The 27,605-nt window shown below is 38.7% G+C and overlaps 2 protein-coding genes and 1 non-coding gene across 6 annotated transcripts; 2 read left to right on the forward strand and 1 right to left on the reverse strand.

Annotated features, from left to right (window-relative positions):
* The first annotated feature begins 8,077 nt into the window (after positions 1–8,077).
* Positions 8,078–18,237, forward strand: SSB (small RNA binding exonuclease protection factor La). 2 transcript variants are annotated; one of them, XM_070358188.1, is made up of 13 exons: positions 8,078–8,216; positions 8,904–9,141; positions 10,267–10,341; positions 11,956–12,059; positions 12,147–12,321; positions 12,954–13,061; positions 13,146–13,246; positions 14,030–14,101; positions 14,433–14,475; positions 15,680–15,820; positions 16,075–16,261; positions 16,517–16,648; positions 16,945–18,237. In XM_070358188.1, the coding sequence occupies exons 3-13, from the start codon at positions 10,276–10,278 to the stop codon at positions 17,028–17,030; spliced, it is 1,215 nt and encodes a 404-aa protein (XP_070214289.1). In that variant the 5' UTR covers positions 8,078–8,216; positions 8,904–9,141; positions 10,267–10,275; the 3' UTR covers positions 17,031–18,237. The 2 variants fall into 2 exon arrangements, with proteins under 2 accessions (XP_070214289.1, XP_005887651.1); XM_005887589.3 differs by lacking the exon at positions 8,904–9,141 and having other exon boundaries at positions 8,089–8,216.
* On the forward strand, positions 16,344–16,450 carry LOC138985071 (U6 spliceosomal RNA). The gene has a single exon (XR_011462310.1). It is a non-coding gene; the product is annotated as a U6 spliceosomal RNA (small nuclear RNA).
* On the reverse strand, positions 17,026–27,210 carry METTL5 (methyltransferase 5, N6-adenosine). Of its 3 annotated transcripts, XM_005887590.3 has the most exons (7): positions 26,744–27,189; positions 25,077–25,191; positions 24,536–24,717; positions 23,604–23,686; positions 18,566–18,617; positions 17,520–17,569; positions 17,027–17,133 (listed from the first exon to the last, which is right to left on the reverse strand). In XM_005887590.3, exons 1-7 carry the CDS (start codon positions 26,850–26,852, stop codon positions 17,095–17,097), a joined length of 630 nt encoding a protein of 209 aa, XP_005887652.1. In that variant the 5' UTR covers positions 26,853–27,189; the 3' UTR covers positions 17,027–17,094. The 3 variants fall into 3 exon arrangements, with proteins under 3 accessions (XP_070214301.1, XP_005887652.1, XP_070214296.1); XM_070358200.1 differs by lacking the exon at positions 18,566–18,617 and having other exon boundaries at positions 17,026–17,133; positions 26,744–27,203; XM_070358195.1 differs by lacking the exons at positions 17,027–17,133; positions 17,520–17,569; positions 18,566–18,617 and adding an exon at positions 18,628–20,438 and having other exon boundaries at positions 26,744–27,210.
* Positions 27,211–27,605: the final 395 nt, after the last annotated feature.

The raw sequence follows: 27,605 nt of genomic DNA on the forward strand, positions 1-27,605 counted from the left end.
ACTAGGCTCCTCCATCCATGGGATTTTCCAGGCAAGAGTACTGGAGTGGGCTGCCATTTCCTTCTCCAGGGGATTGTCCCAACCCAGGGATTGAACTTGGGTCTCCTGCACTGCAGACAGATGCTTTACCATCTGAGCCATCAGGGAAGCCCTTGCTTGATGATACTTGGGTTCAATTTCATGTATGGGTTTCCTATTGTTTTTCAAAAGGCCTGCCCACGAAAACCCCAAAAAGATGCAATGGAGCACTCCCAGGCCCTCCCTTGTACTCAGAGGAAATGGGAGACTGCCTGACTGTGGGCATAAGAATTTCAAGGCCCAGAACGTGGCAGTTAGGCCTGGCCACATGGCTCACTGAGTCTCAAGGTAATCACCTTCTATGATCATCTAAGCTGTTCCTGAGGCTTTGACTTGAGGGATATCCCACCTGCAGAATTGCTAAGAAATGCGAACTTTGGGTGCCTTCTGAAAGAGAAGCTATGGGAAGACACATTCACTCTCTGGCATGTACATCTTGTTTGTATCTTTCACTCTGCTTGTTAGCTTATTCAGAACAAAATCAAAGTAACAGCAACTTGAGTGGAGGCCAAGTCTTTAGTCTCTATTCCCTGAACCCAGGCCAGATTCAATGGTCCAGTTTTCAGCTTACCAAATTATATCATCCACCGCTGTTTTTACAGTAAACATATTTAATGTGTGTGTGGTGTGTGTGTGTGTGCTCAGTCAAGTCTGACTCTTTGCGATCCCCTGGACTGTAACCCACCAGGCTCCTCTGTCTGTGGGATTTTCTGGGCAAGAATACTGGAAAATATATTTAATAAAAGAAGACAATTTATGCACAGTGAGTATTACTTTAATAGAAGATTGAGGAATATGCTTGTGTCCTCAAAGAGCTGACTTTCTAGTGAGAGAGACAAAAAGTATAGAAAGCTTTACTATTGAAAGCCATGTCAAATCTATGGGAACTGAGAACCCATATGATGAAATCAGGAGGCATTCACTCCACTGAATGTAACAGTATATAAACCTGCCTTTTCAAGTTACTTATTTTTAAATAGAATTTTAAAACATAAAAGATTATCCAGTATAGAATTATTGAATCTGTCTGAACCAGACCTTCTGAATGAGTATACCACAGTACGACACCCTTCTGCCTCTGATGCAATCTTTCTTTGGGGTCAGGACAGAGGGCCACAAGTACCTAAGCTTGCCAGGGCACCTGCAGTGGCTCATCTGCCACCTTATTAGGGTGGGTTCTCTCTTTCTCTGGCAGCAGCCTAAGCTGTCCCCATGGCCTAGATGTGGTAGGAGGGGTCTCATGGAAATGAGCCTTTTGTTAGACCAGTCTCAAGGAAATTTATCTTCTTTTTAGCTGATTACCTGGTTTCTTTAAAAATTTATAATGTGGAAATATACATATGACTTTACCATCTTAACCATTTTCTTTACTCTTTTTAAAATTGAGTTATACTTGATATGTAACATTGTATTTGTTTCAGGTGTTGAGATACATATATATATATATATATATATTGCAAAATGTTTACCACAATAAATCTGGTTATCATTAGTCACCATACATAGTTACAACTTTTCCCTTGTGATGAGAACTTTTAAGATTTGCTTTCTCAGTAACTTTCAACGTGCAATACAGTATTAGTGCTATCCAATCAGGTTCATTTGTCAGACGGCAGCAAGCCAAACGTGGGGGCTCCAAGGTTTGCAGCAGAGAAAGGGTTTAGTCACAAAGCAGGCAAGCAAGGAGGAGGTGGGAGAACAAACCTAAAATTCACCTATTCCAAGGCGAGAGACTCGAGATATTTATGGGATAAAGAAGCAGGGTGGTCTGGGGTATAAGAAAGACCATCAGAGTCAAGAAAGAAGAGAAGTAATCAATGTTCTGTGTAGGTGTATCTGGAAGACAACCTTCTTCAGAGGATGTACATTCAGAAAATAGGGATGGTAGCATGATCCGAAGGTGGAGTTTTAACCCTTGGACATCAAAATGTCATCCACTGGACACTTATGCAGGACTAGTTAAATGGTCAGTAGTCTAAACCAGCTTGAACTGGGCAATATAGGTCCATTTCACCTGAGAAACAACTTACGCAGCCATTACTATAGCAACCTATACGTCAGTGGTGGTGGTTTAGTCGCTAAGTTGTGTCTGACTCTTGTGACCCTTTGGACTGTAGCCCATTAAGCTCCTCTGTCCATGAGATTCTCCAGGCAAGAATACAGGAGTGGGTTGCCATTTCCTTCTCCAAGGGATCTTCCCAACCCAGGGATCGAGCCCAGGTCTCCCACATTGCAGGCAGCTTCTTTACCAACTGAGACACCAGAGAAACCATCTATGTCAGAGATGTTAGATAACATAGGGGATGGTTAAAGGAATCTTGAAAAATGTTATATAACCATGGTGAGGCTTGGAAAGTACACAATTTGTAGAAACAGTCAAGGCAAGTTTAATCAGTGAAGGCAGGTTACAGGATACTATTTATTACGTAAATTATAGTGTAAGAGATCTAACTGATGATTGTCCTTAGTTTCATTATTCAGTATAGTCACTATGCTGTATGTTGTATTCCCATGATTTATTTATTTTATAATTGAAAATTTGTACCTTTGACTCCTTCCACCCATTTTACCTATCTTGCACCCTGCCTCTGGCAACCATCAGTCTGTTCTCTGTACCATGAACTGGGTTTTTAAAAAATTATTTGTTTTTTTTTAGATTCCACATTATTAAGTGAGATAATACATATTTGTCTATCTCTATCTGACATATTTCACTTGGTATAATATTCTCAAGGTCCATCCATGTTCTCACCAATGTGAAGATTTCTTTTATTGTGTGTGGCTGAGTAATATTCCATCTGTGTGTGTGAGTGTGTGTATACAGTTGTCCCTTGGTATCTGCAGGGGAAATTGGTTCCAGAACCCCCTTGGATACCAAAATCTACAGATGCTCAAGTCTGTTATAAAATGTCATAGTATTTGTATATAATCTACACACATCCTTTTATATACTTTAAGTCATGTCTAGATTAATTATAATACATAATTCAATGTAGATACTATGTAAATAGTTTAAATATAATGTACTTGCCTATGTGGGGCTTCCCTGGTAGCTCAGTGGTAAAGAATCCACCTGTCAATGCAGGAGACATGAGTTTGATACCTGAGTTGGGAAGATCCTCTGGAGAAGGAAATGGTAACCCACTCCAATATTCTTGCCTGGCAAATCCCATGGACAGAGGAGCCTGGCAGGCTACAGTCAGAAATCATCAAGGAAACACAAATTAAAGGCACAATGAGAAACCACCATCATTAGAATGGCCAAAATTAAAAAGAATGATAGGGTGTTGTCCAGGATACTTAGCAGATATATTGCTGGTACAAGTGGAAAATGATCTGAGCACTTTAGTAAGCCATTTGGCAGTGCATGGTGAAGCTAAACTTATGCCTTCCCGGTGACTCAGTAATTTCGCTCTTAGCTATAAATCACAGAAATGAGCACACACATCTACCCAAAGACATGCACAACACTGTTCAGATCAGCTTATTCATAACACCCAAATATCCACCAACAGAAGAATAGGTAAATCAATTGTGGTACATTCATATAACACATATATATTTACTACACGATTCCAGTTACATGACTTTCTGGAACAGGGAAAGCTTATCTGTGCTGGTTACTTTTAAGGAGGTATTGACTGGAAGAGGGAACTTTCTGGAGTGCTGAAACTGTTCTCTTGGTTCGGGTAGTGTTTACAAGGTAGTGTTCATTTGTGAAACTTCATCAACTCATACCCTTGAAATTCATGCACTTCACTGTTTGTATAATTTTTGTTTTTAAAGTTAAAAATTTTTTTACAGCTACCTGCCCCCCACTCACAAAAGCTCCTTCTTTTCCCTTTATGTGTGACAAATATTTTATTTTAAACGAAATCTTAGTACAGAACCTGTGCTGTTTTATGAATTTCCAAATGTTCAATCCCTGGGTCAGGAAGATTCCCCTGGAGGAGAGCATGGCAACCTACTCCAGTATTCTTGCCTGGGAAATCCCATGGACAGAGGAGCCTGGTCAGATATAGTACATAGGGTTGCAAAGAGTTGGACAGAACTGAACAAATCTCTGTATGTCTCTCTCTGTGGCTTATATAAGGTCTACTTACAATTTACGTATATATCAACCTGTGCATTGGGTCAAATGTAACAAATGACTCAAGAAAACTTGGTTACTCACAATTAGTAGATAATTGAGGGGATATTAGAGGCCTCTAATTATCAGACATAGGGTCAGGCTCTAAGTCTCCCTCCAAGAATCTCATGCTCAGGTGATCTCTTATATATCTGTTATATAATGGCAGGTCTCAGACAAGTCATATATTAAAAAATCTATTAGCAGGAAGACAAAAAAAACAGTCCTACAACCTATTCCCAAAGCTCAGAGACACACTGGATTTCTGGCTTTTAGGCATTCTGACATACATCTTACACACACAAAAAAACATAAAGGTCTAGCACAAGCCAAGCAGTCTCAGAGTGGGGCTCTTGGCCTGGAGCTTTGATTTATTAGAGTATTCTGCCACGTAGTGACAGATCTGTTGCCTAACTCAGATCTAAAATCTAGCAATCTACATTTTTGTGTCAATCTAGCAAAGATATATCTGCCTTTTAAAAATTTTTGATTAAATGGTAAATCCATTCTAGGAGGCCACCAGGGTTGGTTTCGCACTCTATGCTCTTAGGGACTTCAGTTCAGTTCAGTCGCTCAGTCGTGTCTGACTTTGCGACCCCATGAACCACAGCACGCCAGGCCTCCCTGTCCATTATCAGCTCCCAGAGTTACCCAAACTTATGTCCATTGAGTCAGTGATGCCATCCAACCATCTCATCCTCTGTCGTCCCCTTTTCCTCCCACCCTCAATCTTTGCCAGCATCAGGGTCTTTTCAAATGAGTCAGCTCTTCGTATCAGGTGGCCAAAGTATTGGAGTTTCAGCTTCAACATCAGTCCTTCCAATGAACACCCAGGACTGATCTCCTTTAGGGTGGACTGGTTGGATCTCCTTGCAGTCCTAGGGACTCTCAAGAGTCTTCTCCAACACCACAGTTCAAAAGCATCAATTCTTTGGTGCTCAGCTTTCTTTATAGTCCAACTCCCACATCCATACATGACTACTGGAAAAACAATAGCCTTGACTAGACAGACCTTTGTGGACAAAGTAATGTCTCTGCTTTTTAATATGCTGTCTAGGTTGGTCATAACTTTCCTTCCAAGGAGTAAGCATCTTTTAATTTCATGGCTGCAGTCACCATCTGCAGTGATTTTGGAGCCCCCCCAAAATAAAGTCTGACACTGTTTCCCCATCTATTTGCCATGAAGTGATGGGACCAGATGCCATGATCTGAGTTTTCTGAATGCTGTGCTTATTCTAGTTCATGTGCATGCTTCTCTTACTTTATCCAATATCCCAAAAGTTGGAGTGCTAGAAGGTTCAGTCTTGGGCTCTTATGTTCACTGTCAATACTCTCTCTAGGAGAACTCATCTAATGTCATGACTTTAAATGTTTTCTTTATGTTAATAACTCCAAAATTTGTATCTCCAACCTTGCCTTCTCTCCTAAGTTTCAAACTCATCTATCAGCTTTCCACTTGACACCTCTACCTGGATGGCTAACAAATATTTCAAACTAAATGCCTAACTAAGCTAGAATAATGCCATTATCCTAGACTAATTGTTCTCAGTATTGGAGAAAAGGAAGGGGAAAAGCAATAACCATCTCTTAGTGTTTAGAAATGTAGAGGGATTTTTCATTGCCACAATGGCTAGGGGTGCTACTTATATTTCTTCTAAAAATTTTTTTTCTACTTAGCATGTTTGTGAATTTCATCAGTGTTAATGCATGCAGTTTGGTTTATGTGTTTTCATTACTGTGTAGTTTATTAGTTCATTGTTTAATTACACCACAATTTAGTTGCCCATTCTTTTTTTGGTGGATCTTTAGTGTATTTCCAGTTCTTTGCATTTATATATCATACACCTATGAATATTCTTGACCATACCTTCTTAAGCACATATGTAAAAATTTCCCTAGAATACACTTTTAGGAGTAGACTTTGGGGGCATCAACTATGCATATCATAAACTTTAGCACATATCATTACCAAGTTACTCTCTAGAATATTTTTACTAAGTCGACACTCAAAAAGATGGTCTTTAATATACTATCCTACACAGTTATGGTATGAGAGAAATGGATATCAGCATGAGAGAGTCTTTTTGGTTCTTCATCTAAAAAAACAACTTTCCTCGTGTGCAGCCGGGAATCCATTTTCCCTGAAGGGTGGTAGCTGCATAGAGCTTGGCCCCTAGAAGAGAGAGACAAGGAAGAAGAAAGGGAGCGTAAAGGACCAGGGGCCTGATGGGAATAATAAATATATCTTCTGCAATGAGTGTGGTTTCTGGTAGTAGGCTGTATCTGTAGTTTACCGAGACATTGTGGGGGCATAAAGGAGCAGGGACATTTGTTCAGGTGTCACTGTCTCTAGGCAGAGTCTGGGTCTTCTTTTTATTCCCATTGCCAAGCTCCATACCAGGACATTAGTAGGCATGGAGTAAACAATATTCAGAACCACTGAGTGGGGCTACCCTGACATGCATATGATTTGTCCTATTAAATACTTATATTCTAACTTGATCAAAAAGTGAATTGTTTTTATTTTGTCTGGCACAAAGTAGAGACTTGATAAATATTTGTTGAGTGGATAAAAGTGAACATGATTAATCTGAATTTAAATTACCTCAGCATAACTCAATTTTTTTCCGTTGGCTTGATGTAATGTCTGGATTCAATCTATAACTGAAATTTTTTTTTTCCCAGATAAATTAATTTGATCTATTTTGGAACTGCCAAAAAACTCTGAACTCACTTAACAGACTATTTCACCAGACGTTTTAAATTTTCAAGAAAACGCTGGAAAGATGTGCTTTACCACAAGAAAAAAATCCTTTAAGTGACTAAAATTATTGTGCAAAAAATATACTAATAGAAAGGGGCTCTTGGGAATTCCCTGGCAGTCCAGTGGTTAGGGTGCTGGACTTTCACTACTGAGGAACCAAGTTCAATCCCTGGTTGGGGAACTAAGGTCCCACAGTCTTTGCAGCTGGTTCCAAAAAAAGGCGCTCTAATAGATCTTCCCTGGTGGTTTAGACGGTAAAGCGTCTGCCTACAATGCAGGAGACCTGGGTTCAATCCCTGGGTCAGGAAGATATCCTGGAGAAGGAAATGGCAACCCACTCCAGGATTCTTGCCTGGAAAATCCCATGGATGAAAGAACCTGGTTAGGCTACAGTCCATGGGGTCGCAAAGAGTCGGACACGACTGAATGACTTCATTCAATAGAGCAGTAGGTTTCTGCACTATTATCGATGGCATTTCGGTCTCTTAAAAAGACGTTTTTTGTTTTAGATTAATATATGCTGCTCCTATTATTATATGCCAGGCACAGTTCCCGACAGAAGGTATATGTTGTACCATGTTTTATACTCACGACAGCTATATAAAGTGTAAGATAGTTATCACTGGCCCCATTTTATATATGAAGGATAGAGAAGTTGAGTAACTTTCCCAAAGTCACACAACCTGTAAACTGGAGAGTTACTATTTGACCGCAGGCAGTCTGATTTCAAGAGTTCCAGCTCCTAACTCTCTACTGTATTTTTTTTCTCAACTTTAAGATTCCATGAATTTTTCACTTAAAAAGTGAAATGTTTTACTTGTCATTTTAAAAAAATGGGTTAACTATTACGGATAATCAAAACAATTTTTTTTTAAAGTACAGAAAAAAGTCAACCACTTCATGTGAATGGAGAGCCCAAGGAAGGGCTGGAAATACAAATGCTGTCCAGAAATACTTAAAAATAAATATTTATCCTAGCCCTTCCAAAGTGCTACTGAACATTGTAACCCAATCTCACCGAAACAAGGCGCAGGACTTCTCAGACCTTGGGCGCTTGCAGCCGAGGCGCATGCTCACAGGGCGGAGCCGGCTCGGGTGCGCCGGAAGCCCCGCCCACTTTGACCGCAAGGGTTGCCGGGACGGCCCCCATCTTCTTTACGCGCCGTGGGCAAGCCGGCGTCTCAGAGGAGTGCAGACGCTGCTGGTGATCCTGTGGCGCGTCTCTGTGGGGCCAGGAACTGAAAGGTGAGCAACTCTAGGTGGCTAAGGAGAAGAAAGTACAAAAGGGTCTGTTTTGCGTGTTGCGCGACGGCGCGTCCCTTTCATTGCTGCCTCACGCTGGGTGCGTCCGCTCCTCGCCTTCCTCGCGTTCCGGGCGAGCGCCGCGTGGGCCGCAGCCGGTCGTGGCAAGCTGCGCTGGGGGCTAAGGGACGCGGGCCGCTGCGAGGTGGGGAGCCGATCCTGCGTTCTTCGCGGGAGCTAGGATATCCTCGCACGTGGCTGGGGCCCAGGCGACCAATTGGTTGCTTTGGGATGGACTGTGGCGGATTATTTGGACGCAGGCTCCCTGCATTCCCCACTGCGTCTTTAAGGTTTCGTATCTTCTGTCGCCGAAAGCGAATGTTTGGTTGGGCTGTATAAGATTCTGGGGAGGTTGATGTGGGTTAAACGCAGAAGGGTTTCTTGGATCATACGAGACAGACTGGGGTCAGGGAATCGGGGCCGCAGATGCTCTCCTGGCGTCACTCTCTTGGGTTTTAACGGTCATTATTCACTCACATTAGGGCTTCTGAACGAAATTGAAAAACGTGGGTAATATTTCAGTTGTACATTCTAAGAGTGTATCTCATGAAACGAAGTTCCAGTTTTGAGTAGCCCAAAGAAGTGTTACAGGGACTAAATAGTTCTTTTATTTCACCTTTTTTTTTATAGAAGGCTCTGGAGTACAGTAGGGCTTCCCTGGTGTCTCAGTGGTAAAGAACTCGCCTGCCAGTGCAGGAGACGCTGGTTCGATCCCTGAGTCTGGAAGATCCCCTGGACAAGGAAATAGAAACCCACTCCAGTATTCTTGCCTGGGAATTTCCGTGGACAGAGGAGCCTGGTAGGCTGCAGTCCATGGGATCGCAAAAGAGTCGGACACGACTAAGCGACTAATCAACAACAGATCACGGTAATAACTTAGGAATTGTGGTGGAAAAACCACTGGGTAAGATTGACCAAATTTTGTCAGTAAGGTGTTGCACCATAGGAGAGCTTCCAGTGTGCATCCATGTTATTGCATAGTAATTACAAGTTATGAAGGGTTGCCTCCAAGAAGTGGATCACTAGAGTTAACCAATGGCAGATAGCCTTGATGAATTCTTATAAATATACTTTTATACAGTGTGTTTTGATGGCTTAATGGAGTACTAGAAGCAAATAATTTGAAGTCAGGAGACTGTTAGTCCTAGCAAACCAACTTCACAGACTTATGATTTTCTTGCAATGTTATTGTGAAGGATGTGAAACGGGAATGTGGCTGTTAGGTTAACCAGTGTTAGTAGGCATGTGTATGTGCATGCTCAGTCAGCTTCAGTCATGTCCGACTCTGCGACCCTATGGACAGTAGCCCAGAAAGCTGTTCTGTCCATGGGATTCTCTAGGCAAGAATACTGCAGTGGGTTGCCATGCCCTCCAGGGTTTCTTCCCCACCCAGGGATGGAACCCATCTCTGTCTTCTGCATTGGTTGGCGGGTTCTTTACCACTAGTGCTGCCTGAGAAGCCCAAATAGTAGGCATACTCCAGTTTAATGTTCTTTTAGTGTTCTCAGGTTCTCAAATGATCGTTTTCATATATTAATATTAGCATTTATTTAACGCTGTGTAACATTTTTAAAATTTTGTTTCACCCAAAAGTTTCTATAACATAATCTTGTTTTTGGTAAATCAACTGTGGCTGATTTTAAGAAATTCAGCTCACACCAAACAAGACTGAGATCCATGATATTGACAACTGATACGCTATACATGGAGTTTTTTCCCTCAGCTTTCTGGATCAGCTAAATGAAGATGACCCACTCACTTTGTTATAGAGGATAGAACAGTGGCTGAAAGAAGTGAGGATCGTTGATAGTTTTTCGTCACTTATTTCAAAATTTTTGTTGAAATTAGAAAATTGAGTAGAGAAATTGAACCTGTGAAATTGGTTTTTATTTAGGAAAATAGAGGGATATTGATAATTAAAACATTCTTTTAAATGTCTTGAGTTCTGTGTAAAAGGTAAATAACTTTTATGCCAATTTGTAAATTTTTGCAGAGAGCCAAAATGGCTGAAAATGGTGATAATGAAAAAATGGCTGCTCTGGAGGCCAAAATCTGTCATCAAATTGAGGTATGATTCTTGTGGTATTACAATGTGAAAACAGATTCTTTAAGAGGACATTTAGGACCTTAAAACAAAAAGCATTTAATTTTGATATACTGACCTATCGAACATTTTGGTTTGTTTTTGATTCTGGTGTTAAGGTAGATGTACAGTAGTGTACAGTTATATTGGTGGAGCCAGTTTCTAAAACCCAAGGACAAAGACATTTCAAAAGGTAACACTATAGACCAGCATAACTTTACTTCTTTACTGCTTTTGTTTCCTGGTCTATAAAATGAGGATAGAATTAGTACCCTCATAAGATGGTTGTGAGGTTTACAGTAGTTCATAAAATGTTAAACATTTTGGAATAATGCATAGCACATAGAAGGATAATTAAAAAATTCTTTGTGAAATACCTTCCCTGTTAAAAAGCACTGTATTCTTGAAGGTCCTGATAGTTTTTCTGCTCAATTAGGTCTTCTCAGTCATCATAACTTTTAAGTGTCTGTTCTCAAAGTTCTCTTAAACTTTTTTTTAATTTAGGTATTGTAAAAAGTTGCACTTCTCTGTTATTTTAAATTTCCTGTGTTACAACTTTTTTTTACTAATTTCTTTATAATTGTGAAGAAAAATTATAAATTATTCCATGTTCAGTATTTGGAATAATACAAAAATGTATGTGGAAAAGGTCAATAATGTCCCTTCCAACAACCTACCCCTTCTCAAATCTCATGCTGTTGAGGTAGTCCCCTTTGACACATTGGTCAGTACTCACGATAACATAATTTTTTTTCCCTTTCCCTCCCACCAAAAATAGGATGCATTTTGGGGTAGTAGTTTCATATCATCAATAATTTATACCATTTACTATTTGATATGTAGGACATTTCCAATTTTTTAACTGTAATAGTTCTGTGATGAGTATCTTTATAAATAAATACTATTAAACATGTTTACTGATTTCTGCCTCAAGGGTATGCACGATTTTTCTTAATAACTTGATATTTAATATCAAATTAATATCTGGTTAATATCTCTACCTGCATGACCATTTTTCTGTGTTCAAGCCAATACTAGGTATTCTTATTTTTAGAATTTTTGGCAAACTTGTTAGGTGAAAATGTTTTTCATTGCTTTCAATTATACATTTTGATAAACTTTTTGTATCTAAATATTGAACACAGAATAATTTGTAATTTTTCTTCACAATTGTAAAGAAACTAGTAAAGTTGTAACAGGGAATTTAAAATAACACTGGAAATTTAATAAACTTTTAGATTTTTCTAATTTAAAAAAAATTAAATTAGAGTGATTAACAAGTTTATTCCATTTTTTATAACAATCTCTTCTTTCCACACTGAAATGAGGCTTTTCATCTATTAAATCCTTAAATTTGTTTTAAGGCTTTCTATTATATCTGCTAATTACATTGTTTCAATAGTCATTTTTAGTTTTAATTTGTACTATAAGTATTTTATTAAAGTGTATTTAAGGGAAAATGTTTATTGCCAGTTAACTTTTGACACATATTGCTACTTTTAAAGACTAGAATTTGGTGATGTAATGGTAATTTTTAAAACTCCACGATTAGAGTCGATATTCTACAGTGCTCTGCAGTATATTGTAATTATCTTGCAGTATTATTTTGGAGACTTCAATTTGCCACGGGACAAATTTTTAAAGGAACAGATCAAACTGGATGAAGGCTGGGTACCTTTGGAGATAATGATAAAGTTTAATAGGTAAAAACATTTTTAAGTTATTAGATTTTCTGTTAACAGCAAGGGCTTTTCCTAAATCTTACAATGCTTTTATATGTATTCGTTCAGGTTAAACCGTTTAACGACAGACTTTAATGTAATAGTAGAGGCCCTGAGCAAATCAAAGGCAGAACTCATGGAAATAAGTGAAGATAAAACTAAAATTAGAAGATCTCCAAGCAAACCTCTCCCTGAAGTGACTGATGAGTATAAAAATGATGTAAAAAACAGATCTGTTTATATTGTAAGTGGGCCTTTAATTGTGTCTTAAAAGTTATTTAGAAATAACATAGATTCTTATTGGATAAGAATAAGGACTCAGGAATCATAGCTTCACCACTTGCTGTATATTCCTGGGCAATGTTCTTAACCTTTCTAAGCCTTATCTTCCTACGTGGGGATAATATTTTTAACCTTATAGAACTGTTGTTAGAATTAAATGAAAAAAAAAACAAAACATATAACATTGGACAAAATCTTTGACGTACTGTAAGCACCCAGTGCATATCAGCTGTTATTTATCAACAGTTAAACTTGATAGCTATTTTAACATTAATTTTTAAGTAGATTTTTTTATACTGCAAAAATTAAGACATACAAAAGTAGACTGAATATATAATGTACCATTATCCAACAGTTATTAACGTGATTAATATTGCTTTATCTTTGCCCTACCTAGATTATTTTGAAGTGGATCCCAGATAAACGGGTCACTTCTATTGCACTGGTCAATACAGCTTTTAACTAGAGCTATTAAACATTTAAGAGACAGAAAGATAATATGTATATCCTGGCTTCATTTCAAGACACAGTAAATCAGAATTTCTGAGACATTGTTTCCTTGAGCTGCCATTTGTGTGTTTCTTCTTTTGGTAGAAAGGCTTCCCGACAGATGCAGCTCTTGATGACATAAAAGAATGGTTAGAAGATAAAGGTCAAGTACTAAATATTCAGATGAGAAGAACCTTGCACAAAGCATTTAAGGTATGCTTGTATGTTGTTACTTTTTCTGGTTGAAAATAACTGGGATGTAACTTTAAAAAATTCTTTTTCTTCCTTTTTTCAAAGGGTTCAATATTTGCTGTATTTGATAGTATTGAATCAGCTAAAAAGTTTGTTGAGACCCCTGGCCAGAAGTACAAAGACACAGACCTGTTAATACTTTTCAAGTAAGTCTGTTTGCTGACTTTTTTGAGGGGAGGGCACTTAGTTATCTAGAATTGAAACACTGGGATAAGACAGACCAGTATTTTTAGTATCCTTAGGCATTCTTTGAGAAATACTTAAGTTCTTTCAGTGGTACTATTAGTCCTTTGACTGTAAGGAAGGGTTTATTAGGAGCTTTTCACTGCTAGCAGTGAATAAACAAGGTTAAGTTTCAGTACTTGTTTTGTATGTGAAACTTATAATTAGGCTTGATGGTAAAATCTGAGCTTTTGGTGTGGTTAGAGAATAGATCACCATACAATTATTATCTATTTATATTTCTCATAGTCTATATGCCTGTGTGTTCATACAGTACAGAGGATTAATAAATAGAGATTTGAATCACATTCTTGTGTATCTCTCTTTGTGTCTAAAAACTAGCACAGACTGGACATTTTCATGATAAAGTGAATTGCAGGCCCATAATCTACTTCTGCATTGTACAGTCTTCTAAATAGAATAAACCTGACGGACCTAGAGATGCATAGTGATAAATCATGCTCTCAGTGTTATACTGAAAGCATTGAATTATTTACTTTAAAAGGGTGAATTTTATGGCATGTGAATTATTTGTTAGTCACGCTGTTATTTTAAAAATAAGAGTAACTTACTTATTGTATTTTGAATTTATAGGTAATTGTGTTGGTAGAAAATGTAACATTTATTCTTATGGGATATCTTATTCACTTTAACTGTCAGTCTTTGAAAGTTCTCATGAACTTAGCCTTTACATTTTTTGTCCTTAGGGAAGATTATTTCACCAAAAAAAATGAAGAAAGAAAGCAAAATAAAATGGAAGCTAAATTACGAGCTAAACAGTAAGTATGTTGAGCTAATCACATTTTAGTTCCTTAAAGCTTTGACAAAGGTTATTGGTTCTGGGATGTGAAGCTGATGATGAGCTCTGAAATATGAGTAGCAATAGACCTTTCTTCTGCTAATGAAATATTGAGGTCCTAAGCTGCCTTGATAAACCTAGGGCCACATTCTGTTGCACTCTAGCATCAGACAGTCAGAAAACTCAAGGACTGGCTTTTGTTACTAAGTAGTAACATGATTAGTAATCATGATTAAGGTTAACTTTATCAGGGTTTAATTTTCTTATGCATAAAGTAGATGGAAATGGTCTAATGATATTTTTATTTGTAGAGAGCAAGAAGAAAAACAAAAGCTAGCAGAAAATGCTGAAATGGTAAGTATATATTACTAGTCTCTTAAGAAATCTGTAATTCAAAGTTAGAATAAAAAGCTCTGGAGACTTTTTAAAGAAAATAATGTAAGCAAGTCTGCAGTTGTCAATGCACTGAAGTACTAGCCAAATACTGCCTAATATTACTACTTATCCAGAGCAATAAGATTTACATAATAACTAGTGATTACTTGCTGGAGAAGTTAAAATAAGTTAAAATCAGAAGCCATGTAGAATAAAGGATGATAAAAGAAAACACACCAACTACTTAAACTACTTCAAAACAGCATTTTAGCTTCTGGTTGTTCCTTATATATGTAGAGAGTGGTACATGCCATTTCTGGTTTGTGGTTGCTTTTCAGTTCAGTCGCTCAGTTGTGTCCGACTCTTTGCGACCCCATGAATCACAGCACGCCAGGCCTCCCTGTCCATCACCAACTTCTGGAGTTCACTCAGACTCACGTCCATCGAGTTGGTGATGCCATCCAGCCATCTCATCCTCTTTCGTCCCCTTCTCCTGCCCTCAATCCCTCCCAGCATCAGTCTTTTCCAATGAGTCAGCTCTTCACATGAGGTGGCCAAAGTACTAGAGTTTCAGCTTTAGCATGAGTCCTTCCAAAGAACACCCAGGGCTAATCTCCTTCAGAATGGACTGGTTGGATCTCCTTGCAGTCCAAGGGACTCTCAAGAGTCTTTTCCAACACCACAGTTCAAAAGCATCAATTCTTCGGCGCTCAGCTTTCTTCACAGTCCAACTCTCACATCCATACATGACCGCTGGAAAAACCATAGCCTTGACTAGACGGACCTTTTTGGCAAAGTAATGTCTTTTCAATATGCTACCTAGGTTGGTCATCACTTTTCTTCCAAGGAGTAAGCATCTTTTAATTTCATGGCTGCAGTCACCATCTGCAGTGATTTTGGAGCCCCCCAAAATAAAGTCTGACACTGTTTCCACTGTTTTCCCATCTATTTCCCATGAAGTGATGGGACCAGATGCCATGGTCTTTGTTTTCTGAATGTTGAGCTTTAAGCCAACTTTTTTACTCTTCTCTTTCACTTCCATCAAGAGGCCTTTTAGTTCCTCTTCACTTTCTGCGATAAGGGTGGTGTCATCTGCATATCTGAGGTTATTGATATTTCTCCCTGCAATCTTGATTCCAGCTTGTTTTTAAGGAACTTTATATTGCCTTGTATATTTTTACAGAAATCTCTAGAAGAAAAGATTGGCTGCTTGCTGAAATTTTCAGGAGACTTAGATGATCAGACGTGTAGAGAAGATTTGCACACCCTTTTCTCAAATCATGGTGAAATAAAATGGATACACTTTGTCAGAGGCGCCAAAGAGGTTTGGAAATATTCATATGTTTTTTACCAATCAATTTAAAAAACCCGTAGGAACTTTTATCTTAAGATGACATTAAAGAAGAAAGCAATTGTTTTATTACTGTTGTAACTGGACATAATGTCTGATTGATATTTTTGAGATTGTGCTGTGAATAACTATTGGAAATTACTGACGGCAAGTTTTTTAATAACTTCCTTCCTGATGTCCAATGTTCAGTAGAATTCCCTGGCTTTTGTTTTCTGTCTTTGGTGTAGGGAATAATTCTATTTAAAGAAAAAGCTAAGGAAGCACTGGATAAAGCAAAAGAGGCCAATAATGGTAACCTACAACTAAGGAACAAAGAAGTCACCTGGGAAGTACTAGAAGGAGATGTGGAAAAAGAAGCACTGAAAAAAATAATAGAAGATCAACAAGAATCTCTAAACAAATGGAAGTCAAAAGGTCATTAGTTCTGATTTTCTTTTACAATTTAACTCATTTACTTGGTTAAAAATTTATAATTGCTGTTAAAAGACATTGACAAGTGCTCGCTTCGGCAGCACATATACTAAAATTGGAACGATACAGAGAAGATTAGCATGGCCCCTGCGCAAGGATGACACGCAAATTCGTGAAGCGTTCCATATTTTAAAAAAAAAAAAAAGACATTGACAAGAGATTTAAAAGATTGATGATTTCTTAATTATGTCTCTACAGGTCGAAGATTTAAAGGAAAAGGAAAGGGAAATAAAGCTGCCCAGGCTGGGTCTGCTAAAGGAAAAGTACAGTTTCAGGGCAAGAAAACGAAATTTGATAGTGATGATGAACGTGATGAAAATGGTGCATCTCGTAAGTTTTTCTAATCCTTTGGTACTCTGATGAAAAATTATTTGGGCGAGAACAGCAGTGTGGTTTTGTTTAAGTGATATTCTCAGATTGTGATTGATCCTGGTTATGATGTTGTTACATATGGAAAACAAAAATACTTGGAAGCTAAATTTAGAGAGCAGGTCTGTACTAAAGGAAAAGCCTTTCCTCATTAGTGTAGGGAAGTTATTGCTAATCTTTTTAAACAAAATTATTTTTGATAATTATGCTCAAGATTAATGCTTTCAGTGCCCTTAATGAAAATTTTTATTGTATAGGAGCAGTAAAAAGAGCAAGAGAAGAAACAGACAAAGAACCTCCATCAAAACAACAGAAAACAGAAAATGGTGCCGGAGACCAGTAGTTTAATAAACAAATTTTTTATTCATTTAAATTAGATTTTAAGCTGCTTTTGTCTTTGGAGGCTGTTAAAAAGAAAACCGAATTAGATCCACTTCGATGTCTACCTGTAAGAAAAGAAGATTTTTTTGTTGTTGTTGTTGAACTTGTCTTTTGTTATCGAAATACGTTTTTTAATGTGCAGTTCTGTTTGTGTTCTTTCGGATTATTCAACTATCAAAAGAAACATTCTTCCATTAAGTTGCCTTTGTAATATGAGAATGTATTAGTACAAAGTAATAAAATGTATACTGCATAAAAATAAACTAAGTTTATTTTTTTTTAATTTACCAGCATATTGGCTGTTGTGATTATAGGCCCATTCTGTTTTAGTTAAATATTTATCTTCTATGCTGGCTTTCTGTATTTACTCAAGCAACTTGATAACATTAGAAATAATTATTGTGAAGTTTTTCAGTACTGAATGTGGATAAACCAGAATCAAGAGACTTACTGATTTTTTTTTATGAAACTTGTATGATGCTGGCAGGTCGTATCGCAGCTCTATAAAACAAAAGCCACCTAAGGATGAAAATTGTACTTCCACACATTTACCACCCTTGACTTAAATATGGTAGTACCTTCCTATTTGTAATTTCCTAAATAATCTATAGCTACCAGTTTCGTAATAATCATGATTATCTTTCAGGTTTGGATTTTAGTAACGGTAGTAAGTAGCTAATTATCTTCCTACTAAGCACTCTCTAAATCACAGCTCTCAAATTTTAATGTGCAAACAAATCACCTTCAAATCTAATCCTGTTCAAATGCAGATTGTAATTCAGTTTGTCTGGGTGGAGCCTGAATCCTGCAAGTCTGACAAGCTCCCAAGGGATGTCAAGGCCGATGGTCCATACTTGACAACCACACTTGGAGTAGCAAGGCCCTGGCTTGGTATACTACTATTGGAACTCTTCTAAGGTCTCCATGTTGCATATTATATCTTAAACTAATAAGGAATGGCAGTACTGAATAGGAATACAGAAGGTGACAGTTCTAGTTATGTTGTTAAATCCAATCCAAAAAAAAAAAATTCCCCCTTATTGTATACTCTTATTTCAGACTTTTCAGAATTAATTGGGTTAGAGTCAGCTTCTAGTTATATGCTTTTCCCATTTTGATGTCTGTGAGTATTATTATGCAATTTACTAATAAAAATGTATCGAACATGATTTACATAGTGTGGATGATTATATTCTGTTCCCCACTAAAAGAAAAAGCTTCATGTTATTTGACTCCAGGAACAATTAGAAAATTGAAATAGAAAAGTAATTCAAGCATAGTCTGGTGGTATGTTTCAGGAATGGACTTCAAACGAAGACTTGACAAACTTTTAAGCCCAAGCTCTTAGATCACTTAAAAGTTCTCAGTAAAATGCATACATTGGGATAATCTTGAGCAAACACTGATACCCTCCCTTTACTCCATTTACAACCCATTACCAAACATAGATAATTATGGTTGAGATTTGTTTTGTGAGAAACTTAAAAATCGTCTTACCTGCAATAATATCTATCTTGACCTTCCACTCTGCAGCTTTCTTTTGAATATGCTGAACATAAACATGTTAATGTGAGTTGGTCTTAAAACAGTTTTCAAAAAATTGCTTCTTACTAATACTTGATTGTAAGTTTTCAAGCTTTTAAAGTTTCATTAGAATTTAGACCTTTAAAATTTTTTTCAACTGGATGGATAATATTTTAGTAAGAAGCCAAGCCGTTTAATAATCTTAACTATATAATTCAAGTAATAAAGCTGTTACTTCAGAGTCCTTTGATGGACTTTGATGTGCATAAAAATATTAAAGATAAATACACAGCTCTCCCAGAAACCAGCAGAGATCTGTCCATGGGCAATTCAGTGGCAGTATGGTATAGAGGTTAAGGACAGTTTCTGGAATCAGACACCCTGCATTTGAACTAAAGCTCTGTTAGCTGTGTAACTCTGAGAAAATTATGCTTTCTGTGCCTCAGGTCCCTCATCTGTTAAATGAAGATAGTAATGGTATCTCATCAGATGGTTGTAGACTGAAAAGTGCTTTGAACTGTGGTGGCACACAAAACAAGTACTAAATGCTGGTTTTAGCTATTTAAATTTCCCTAAATTTAAGGTTCACATATTTAACTATGAGCCAAGAACTTAAGTTCTTATAATGCCTAATGAAAGATAAGGCAACAACTTTTAGAGTCATCTAGCTTATTGGAGTCACTGTGATGATATATAAGGTTCTGTCTGAGCCTGCAAAGAACAAATACTTGGCTTCCAGTGGAAGTTTTCAGTAAATTGTATAAGTCTGCCAGGACATGGCTTTTCTATCAAATTTTCTATCAAAAAGTTGTATCAAATGCACCTATATTATGAATAGAGGGCCAAGTACTTAAGAGAGACAAGGGTCTATAGTTAAGGGGTCTGTCTGAAATAAGCTTCAATGATAATGATACTAGTTACAATAGAATACTTAAGCAAAATTATCACAAGGCTTATAGCAGATATATCTACAGCATAATCTAAGGATGTTTAATACTAGAAGTTCATCATCACACCTCCTTCACAATATGCACAACACACACCAGATTAATTTCTCAAACTATTTAGTTACTCTGCTAATGGAAATACTTCTGCATTGCCAAAATATAAAACTGTATTTAAGTAAATATTTGCCTCAGTTCAGTTCACTCAGTCATGTCCAACTCTTCATGACCTGATGGACTGCAGCACGCCAGGGTTCCCTGTCCACATGTTCACATGTCCCAGAGATACTTGCTTAAAATTCTATTAAAGCAGCCAAGACAATGCTGATACTGCTGCCTCCTGGTGGTGGAACATGGCAATACCAAACAATGAAGACAGGCATTCCCTGGTAATGTGACTAGGAATTTATTCAAGTTATTAGACTTTGCTGCTTAGTTGCACTCTTTATTGGCATATTTTACTTGGTTTTCATGAACTATGTATGAGTAATATAAGACCTATGCCAGGCTGTGCAGAAGAATCCACAGCAGGCCTGACTGCTTATCCTTGGAAGGTCTACATATTAGTCACCTTTGGTTGGAGTATGGGAACTTAGATTTTTGAGAGTTTTCGCTGCCCATTCCTTAATAACAGCGGCTTACTGTACTTAAACTCTTTATGCTGAATACCTGTTTTGCTTCTGGGAGTCTGGGATTTGGGTATATGCCAGGCAAGGGGGAGCATATGTGATCAGTCCCCAGTAAAAACCCTTGGCACCAGGTCTCCAGTGACCTTTCCCTGGTTAACAACATTTCACGTGCCTTGTCACAAAAATTCTTTGCCGGAAAAATTAAGTGCATCCCATATGACTCCACTGCGAGAGAACTCTGGAAGCTTTCACTAGTTTCTCCTGGACTGTGACCTATACCAATCAACCAACCAAGTTGCTCAGTCATGTCTGATTCTTTGCAACCCCATGGACTGTAGCCTACCAGGCTCCGCCGTCCATGGGATTTTCCAGGCAATAGTACTGGAGTGGGTTGCCATTTCCTTCTCCAAGGGATCTTCCCGACCCAGGGATCGAACCTGCATCTCCCGCATTGTAGACAGATGCTTTACCATCTGAGCCACCCCTTTTTGCTGATTTTGCTCTGTAACTTTTAGCTGTAATAAATCACAGTCATGAGTATGACTATATGCTCAGTCCTGTTAGACTTCCCTGTGAATCATCAAACCTGAGGATGGTCTTGGGGACCTCCTCAATACAGGCTTTTTAGATATCAATAATTACTGCTGTTTGGTCTCACTGAATGGGGATTTATTTACCAGTAAAGTTTTTCCAGTGGTCATGTATGGATGAGAGTTGGACTGTGAAGAAAGCTGAGTGCCGAAGAATTGATGCTTTTGAAGTGTGGTGTTGGAGAAGACTTGAGAGTCCCTTGGACTACAAGGAGATCCAACCAGTCCATTCTGAAGGAGATCAGCCCTGGGTGTTCTTTGGAAGGAATAATGCTAAAGCTCAAACTCCAGTACTTTGGCCACCTCATGCGAAGAGCTGACTCATTGGAAAAGACTCTGATGCTGGGAGGGATTGGGGGCAGGAGGAAAAGGGGATGACAGAGGATGAGATGGCTGGATGGCATCACCAACTTGATGGATGTGAGTCTGAGTGAACTCCAGGAGATGGTGATGGACAGAGAGGCCTGGCGTGCTGCGATTCATGGGGTCGCAGAGTTGGACATGACTGAGCGACTGAACTGAACTGAACTGAAAGTTATATTGTGTTCTGCTGCTTACCTAAATGTATCACTACTAATTGTTTAGCAGTATTCAGGCGTACCTCAGAGATATTACAGGCTTGGTAACAGACCAAAATAATAAAGTGAATATCACAAGACTAAGTAACCTGAATGCTTGTTTCCCATGCATATAAAAGTTCTGTTTCCACTATACTGTAGGCTTTTAAGTGTGCAATAGCATTATGTCTTTAAAAAGTACTTTTTTGGGGGCTGGAACTCACAGCATGTGGGACCTTAGTTACCCAACCATGGATCAAACTATGCCCCCTGAAGTGGAAGCACAGATTCTTAACCACTGGACCACCAGGGAAGTCCCCCAAAAGTATATATTTTAATTAAAAACTACTTTATTGCTAAACCAGAGAAGGCAATGGCACCCCACTCCAGTACTCTTGCCTGGAAAATCCCATGGACAGAGGAGCCTGGTAGGCTGCAGTCCATGGGGTCGTGAAGAGTTGGACACGACTGAGCGACTTCACTTTCACTTTTCACTTTCATGCATTGGAGAAGGAAATGGCAACCCACTCCAGTGTTCTTGCCTGGAGAATCCCAGGGACGGCGGAGCCTGGTGGGCTGCAGTCTATGGGGTCGCAGAGTCGGACACGACTGAAGCGACTTAGTAGTAGTAGTAGTTATTGCTAAACAATGCCAAAAACAACTATAACAGTAATATCAAAGAGCACCAACACCCAACAAATACAATAAAAAAGTCTGAAATATTGCAAGACTGACCAAAATGAGCAGAGACACAAAGTGAGTAAATGCTGTTGGGAAAATGGTGCTGACAGACTTGCTTGATGTAAGGTTGTCACAAACCTTAAACCTGCAAAAATGCATTATCTGTACAGTGCAATCCTATGCTATGCTTAGTGGCTCAGTTTTGTCTGACTCTTTGTGACCCCAGGGACTGTAGCCCACCAAGCTCCTCTGTCCATGGAGATTCTCCAGGCAAGAATACTGGGGTGGGTTGCCATGCCCTCCTCCAGGGGATCTTCCCAACCCAGGGATCGAACCTAGGTCTCCTGCATTGCAGGTGGATTCTTTACCATCTGAGCCATCAGGGGAAGCCCCACACAATGCTGCTACTGCTGCTGCTGCTGCTAAGTCGCTTCAGTCGTGTCCGACTCTGTGTGACCCCATAGATGGCAGCCCACCAGGCTCCCCTGTCCCTGGCATTCTCCAGACAAGAACACTGGAGTGGGTTGCCATTTCCTTCTCCAATGCATGAAAGTGAAAAGTGAAAGTGAAGTCACTCAGTCGTGTCCGACCCTCAGCGACCCCATGGACTGCAGCCTACCAGGCTCCTCCATCCATGGGATTTTCCAGGCAAGAGTACTGGAGTGGGGTGCCATTGCCTTCTCCCTTTTAGCTATGCGATTTTATGTATTTTAAAGATTATTAGATTACCATATAGTCATAATTTGTTTCCAACTGAATTCCAGTACACTGTATTTATACAAATATTTTTCCTACAAAATCTTAAAATCTCTTAATACATATATCACTTAAAAATAACCACTAACATAGCAATTGCCATACACTATTCTAAGTGCTTTGTAAACATTAACTCATTTAATCCTCACATCAACCCTACAAAGTATAAAGTACTCTTAGTTCCTTATGCTGTAAGAGTATAGGTGAGTACAGTGTAAGTGATGAAAGTGAACTCGAATGAACTCAAAATGAACCTTGACCAAGAGAAGACAGCTGTGAAGCAGCAGATTTGAACCTACCTAGGTAGTCTGGCTCTACAGTCTGTGTTCTTGATCACTGTGTTAAACTAACACTAAAAAACTGTGCCACCCCATCCCCAGTTTTCTAGAATATGTCTTATGCACCTTCATGTGTCATGTGTTGACAATAAAAAATAATGGAAGAAATGGGTTCTGAACTCAGCTTAGTTTAGCTTCCCAGTCTCAGTGTTCTTAAAAACCAGGCTGTCCTTGCCTCTCTTAAGTACACTAGGCCATACAGAGACACTGGGATTACAGGCATCAACCAGGACTTACCCAAGCAAACCAGGAGATACTGTAACCACAGTTACACCATACTTCTCTATTCCTGAATTATATAATCTCTTTCCTGTTAATTCCTGCCTGGACAAATCTTTGACAAATAAAGCTACTCATAAATGCTAGTTAAGGAGAAAATTCAGTTTCTAAGTGCCAGATGTTTAAAAATTTCAGGAGAATTAGATATCTTGGTATTTAGTACTGATAGTAAATCCTTCAAACACTGTCATGAATTTAAAAATAATGACACAGAATATTTTGATGATTTGAACTTACTTCTCTAGTTGAGGATTTGTGTAAAGAATATACTGCGGTTCTTGCCATTTCCAAAGCAGTCTTCAGAAATGCCATATCTGTCCCTGTTAAAAGTAGAAAAAATTGTTATCAAAATAGAAGATTAAAGGAATACTGGGGATTTGGAAACATTTTTTTTTGAACTCCAAAACAGCTGTTTCAGGTATACCTGTGGTGGATTCATTTCGATATTTGGCAAAACTAATACAATATTGTAAAGTTTAAAAATAAAATAAAATTAAAAAAAAAATAGCTGTTTCAAATTCTTTCCGTAACAAGACAGGGTACAAATATCTAAGATGTCTAAATATCTTTTAAGGTTGATGGAATAAAATCAGAATTATACTGTCTCATTTAAATGAGGCTAAAGTAAAAATTTTAATATATTCCAAATTAACAATTTTCAAAGAGGGCAGAAGAGAACAGGTAAAGTAGTAATCAGAACGGTGGGGGCAGGTGGAGGGAGGGCTTTTAAAACTATGTATATCTTTTCCTCTTGTTACTCACTCCCTACCCTCCTTGCCCACAAAACAGATAAAATAAATAGCCACAGTAAGTCATTGTTACTGAAATCTTTGAATGTTGAGGCACTAAAAAGAGGTTTTAAAAGTATAAAACACTTTATAGGAAATCTTCAAAAGAGTTGGGTAAATCATTCTAGAAATCAGATGAAGAATAAATAATAAGTGAATAAATTTGTTCACTTAGCACAAATTTATGAAAACAAAGATTGAAAAATTCTCTAATCATGCATTAAACAAACTGAGATTGAAATTATAATAATTATACAGGTAACAGACTGGTTTATTTAATGAACAGTGACAAAGTCACTTACCCAAACAATCCAAAGAGAAAATGGTTTTTAAAACGCTTTTTTAACAAAGATACCAGCACAGCTGATTCTTATTACTAACCTTTATTATTTTTGGTTCCAAAGGGAGGATTCATAATTACTGTATCAAATGATTTGGACATTCTGTTAGATAATGAGCATACATCACATTGAACCACGTCTACATTTGTTAACTCAAACTCTTCTACATTCCTATTAAATATTTCCAATGCATCTTCATCTATGTCAAATCCAACACACAACCTATAAATATAAAACACAAAGTAAATACTTATAGCTCCTAAATCAAAACAACAAAACCAAAACCATGCACCATTTTAACCCAACTGGCCAAGTGACAGTGAGTGATGCCTTTCAACAGCATGATTTCCCAAACTGTCAGGGGTTGGAAACTCAGGTTCATATAAAATATAGGCTTCTAATTGCCGCTGTTACCATTTTTTTTTTTAAGTTTGTTTTGACGTTCTGCCCATTCAAAATGTACTCAGTATTGGATTCTTCTCATCATGTACTGTAGAGTCTCATAAATATAATTCAGTTGATTTTATTTACTCTTATTAAAACTACCCCATACTAAAATAGAAATATAGTGGATCACATACCCTGCTCCTAGCATTGCAGTTCCAATGCTAAGCACTCCACAGCCACATCCTAGATCTGCAACCACTTTATTTTCAATGTCATCATATGTATTATGGATTGTATAGAGCATACATGCTGAAAGATCAAAAAATATATTAAAAAGTAGGCAAGTGGATGACCAAAATCCAATTTGTGCAAATGACTCTTTGTAAAACAATTTCTCCTCTTGCATTATTAAGCTCTCTCCCAAATTCGTGTTCCAGGTTTAAAAATAATAACGTATAATTAAATTTCCTTTACACAAATCCTCAACTGGAGAAGAAAGTTCAAGTCGTCATAATATTCTGTGTTATTAAGCTAGAATAGGAAAGGAAAAGACCTACATCCACAATATAGCCTTTAGACACAAATATTCACACACATATACTTATGATCTACAGAAACAATATCTACTAATGAAACCTGATAAGAGAACTATTGAGGAGCAGAACAGAGGCTGCTAGGATGGGAAAGGGATCTTTTAAATACATGAAAGTGGGGAATATATGGAGGTTAAGCATGAATAATATCCACTGATACCTCCCTGCCTATCTCTGAACCTACCAAAGGTTGCTGGCCATCACTGATGCCCCAAGATCCAGAGGTTTTATCAGAACACACAATTACAGGGATATCAACTGTGCTGTTGATGACTGCTGCAGGTTGTTAATGTCTTTGGAGATAGTATCTCAAAGAACTAGCACATCTATGTGTGTGTTACACACTGGGTTTGAAACAACTGATTGTTATCGGGGGAAAAAAAAAACCACAACGATTCCACTACAGCCAGAAGACATTAAAAAAATCATTATCTACAATGGGAAAACTGGTCTTACCCCAGACACAATTTTGTGCAACTTTTTATTGGAATTATGACAATATGCTGGAGTGAAGTGCGGGTACACACGTTTTTTCCCCTGACTTTCTTTAGCAGCTTAGAAACAGAACTATGTCGAAGTTAAGGGGATTCCTCCCTGCTGGTGTTCCCAGCAACTTAATCTTCCAAAGACCCGCTCAATGACTTTGGTAATATGTTTATTAAATATAATGGTTTTTCCTGTGTTCTTTTATTTCCAGTACCAATCCTTCTTCTTAAGCAACAGTGCTGATTCTCAGATCATTTGTTAAAACTGAAATGCATCTGCATTTTTAATATTGCACCTATGCTGAATTTGTTAAAACTCAAGTCTTTCTACTACCAACTTTAGTATTCATTTATAGGGCAGAGTATAGCGCGTAGGACTCCTTGCACTGGCAAATTTGTTGCACTAGGAAATTGATCCTAATTTAGCAAATATTTACTGAGCTCCTAAGTAGTATAAGGAACTCTAGACACTGGGACTTGTGTGAACAAAACCAGCACATTTTTGCCTTCAGGGAGTTAACTGTGTAATGAGATTAACAAACACTTTAAAAAGATGTCTAACAGTATTAAGCGGTATGCAGAAAACCACACGGTAAAACAGTGTGTCCTGTGTGTGGGATGTTTTCAGCTGCAGTGTCAAGGAAGTCCTCTCCCACGCAACGTGAAATCTTAGAGCGAAATTTCTCTAGACATTCTTGTATCCAAATAACTGTCATTTTCGTTATAAGAAAGAGTAGACAGGACTAACCCGCAAAACAAGGGCGGGATCAGCAGCCGCCCTACCTGCAATGTGCGGCCTGGTAGGATACTGTTCTAGAAGGACCTTGGGCTTTTCGAATCCATCCACTTGTTGCAGGCGACTCTCTAGTTCCTTAAGCTTTAATTTCTTCATTTTTAAAAAAGTGTGCGCAGGGTTTAAAGGCGCTGGATCTGTAAAGAAACCTACTTCACCTGCATCTCACCAACCCCTATCCCCCGTATCTTTTTCAGCGCCGCTGGCTGAGGGCCAAGCTGAGGACATCCAGCCCAGGAGGTTCCCGCTCTTCTCCTAGCGCCAGCGGCGGGTGGTCCGGGGCCAGGCTTCAACCCGCCTACAAGGTATCCCGCACGGTTACTCGACTGGAGTCGCCAAGGGATCCACACGCCACGTTCCTGCACTTCCAGAAGCTGCTCCTGCCTCTGCCCGGGCCGGAAGGGCCGCCACGCACGCGCACACGCGTCCGCCCCTCCTGCGGCCCAGCGCCGAGCTGCAACAGCGGCCTCGCGCACGGTTCCGCCTTCACCCGACCGCCACCGCCGCCGCCAAGTCGGCGGAGGCCGCGCCACAAGGAGTGCCCGGCTCCTTCTCGCAGCCTAGGGGCCGGCCCCAGCTGTCTCTCGAGTGGTCATTACCCTGTAGTTTTTCCTTGAGTACCGTCAGGCCCTTAAAGGAGGAGGGGAGAAAGAGGATGAAGGTGATGGTGAAAGTCTCTCACTTTGTTTTAGCGCCCACGGTGGCCCTTTCTGCTTCCTGTGTCCCAAGCCCCCGCTCAAAAAGTAGCAACCTCCACTCACCTTTTCTTTCTTTGCCAGTCTCTTGTCCTCCTTTGTTTCCCTCTTTTTAGGTCAACTGTGTCACTTACTTCAGCTCTCACAGGGTGGTGAT

Source organism: Bos mutus, chromosome 2, assembly GCF_027580195.1.
Source record: "Bos mutus isolate GX-2022 chromosome 2, NWIPB_WYAK_1.1, whole genome shotgun sequence".
In the NCBI taxonomy this organism is placed as follows: Eukaryota; Metazoa; Chordata; class Mammalia; order Artiodactyla; family Bovidae; genus Bos; species Bos mutus.

Excerpts from the sequence above, each read along its gene's own strand:
- SSB (XM_070358188.1), top strand. The coding sequence starts at position 10,276 with ATGGCTGAAAATGGTGATAATGAAAAAATGGCTGCTCTGGAGGCCAAA. Across the intron at positions 13,062-13,145 it reads CCTTGCACAAAGCATTTAAG|GGTTCAATATTTGCTGTATT; the intron begins GTATGCTTGTAT and ends CTTTTTTCAAAG. Across the intron at positions 14,476-15,679 it reads TAGCAGAAAATGCTGAAATG|AAATCTCTAGAAGAAAAGAT; the intron begins GTAAGTATATAT and ends ATATTTTTACAG.
- METTL5 (XM_005887590.3), bottom strand. The coding sequence starts at position 26,852 with ATGAAGAAATTAAAGCTTAAGGAACTAGAGAGTCGCCTGCAACAAGTG. Across the intron at positions 25,192-26,743 it reads TACCAGGCCGCACATTGCAG|CATGTATGCTCTATACAATC; the intron begins GTAGGGCGGCTG and ends TTGATCTTTCAG. Across the intron at positions 17,570-18,565 it reads CAAGATAGATATTATTGCAG|AGCTGCGATACGACCTGCCA; the intron begins GTAAGACGATTT and ends TTTGTTTTATAG.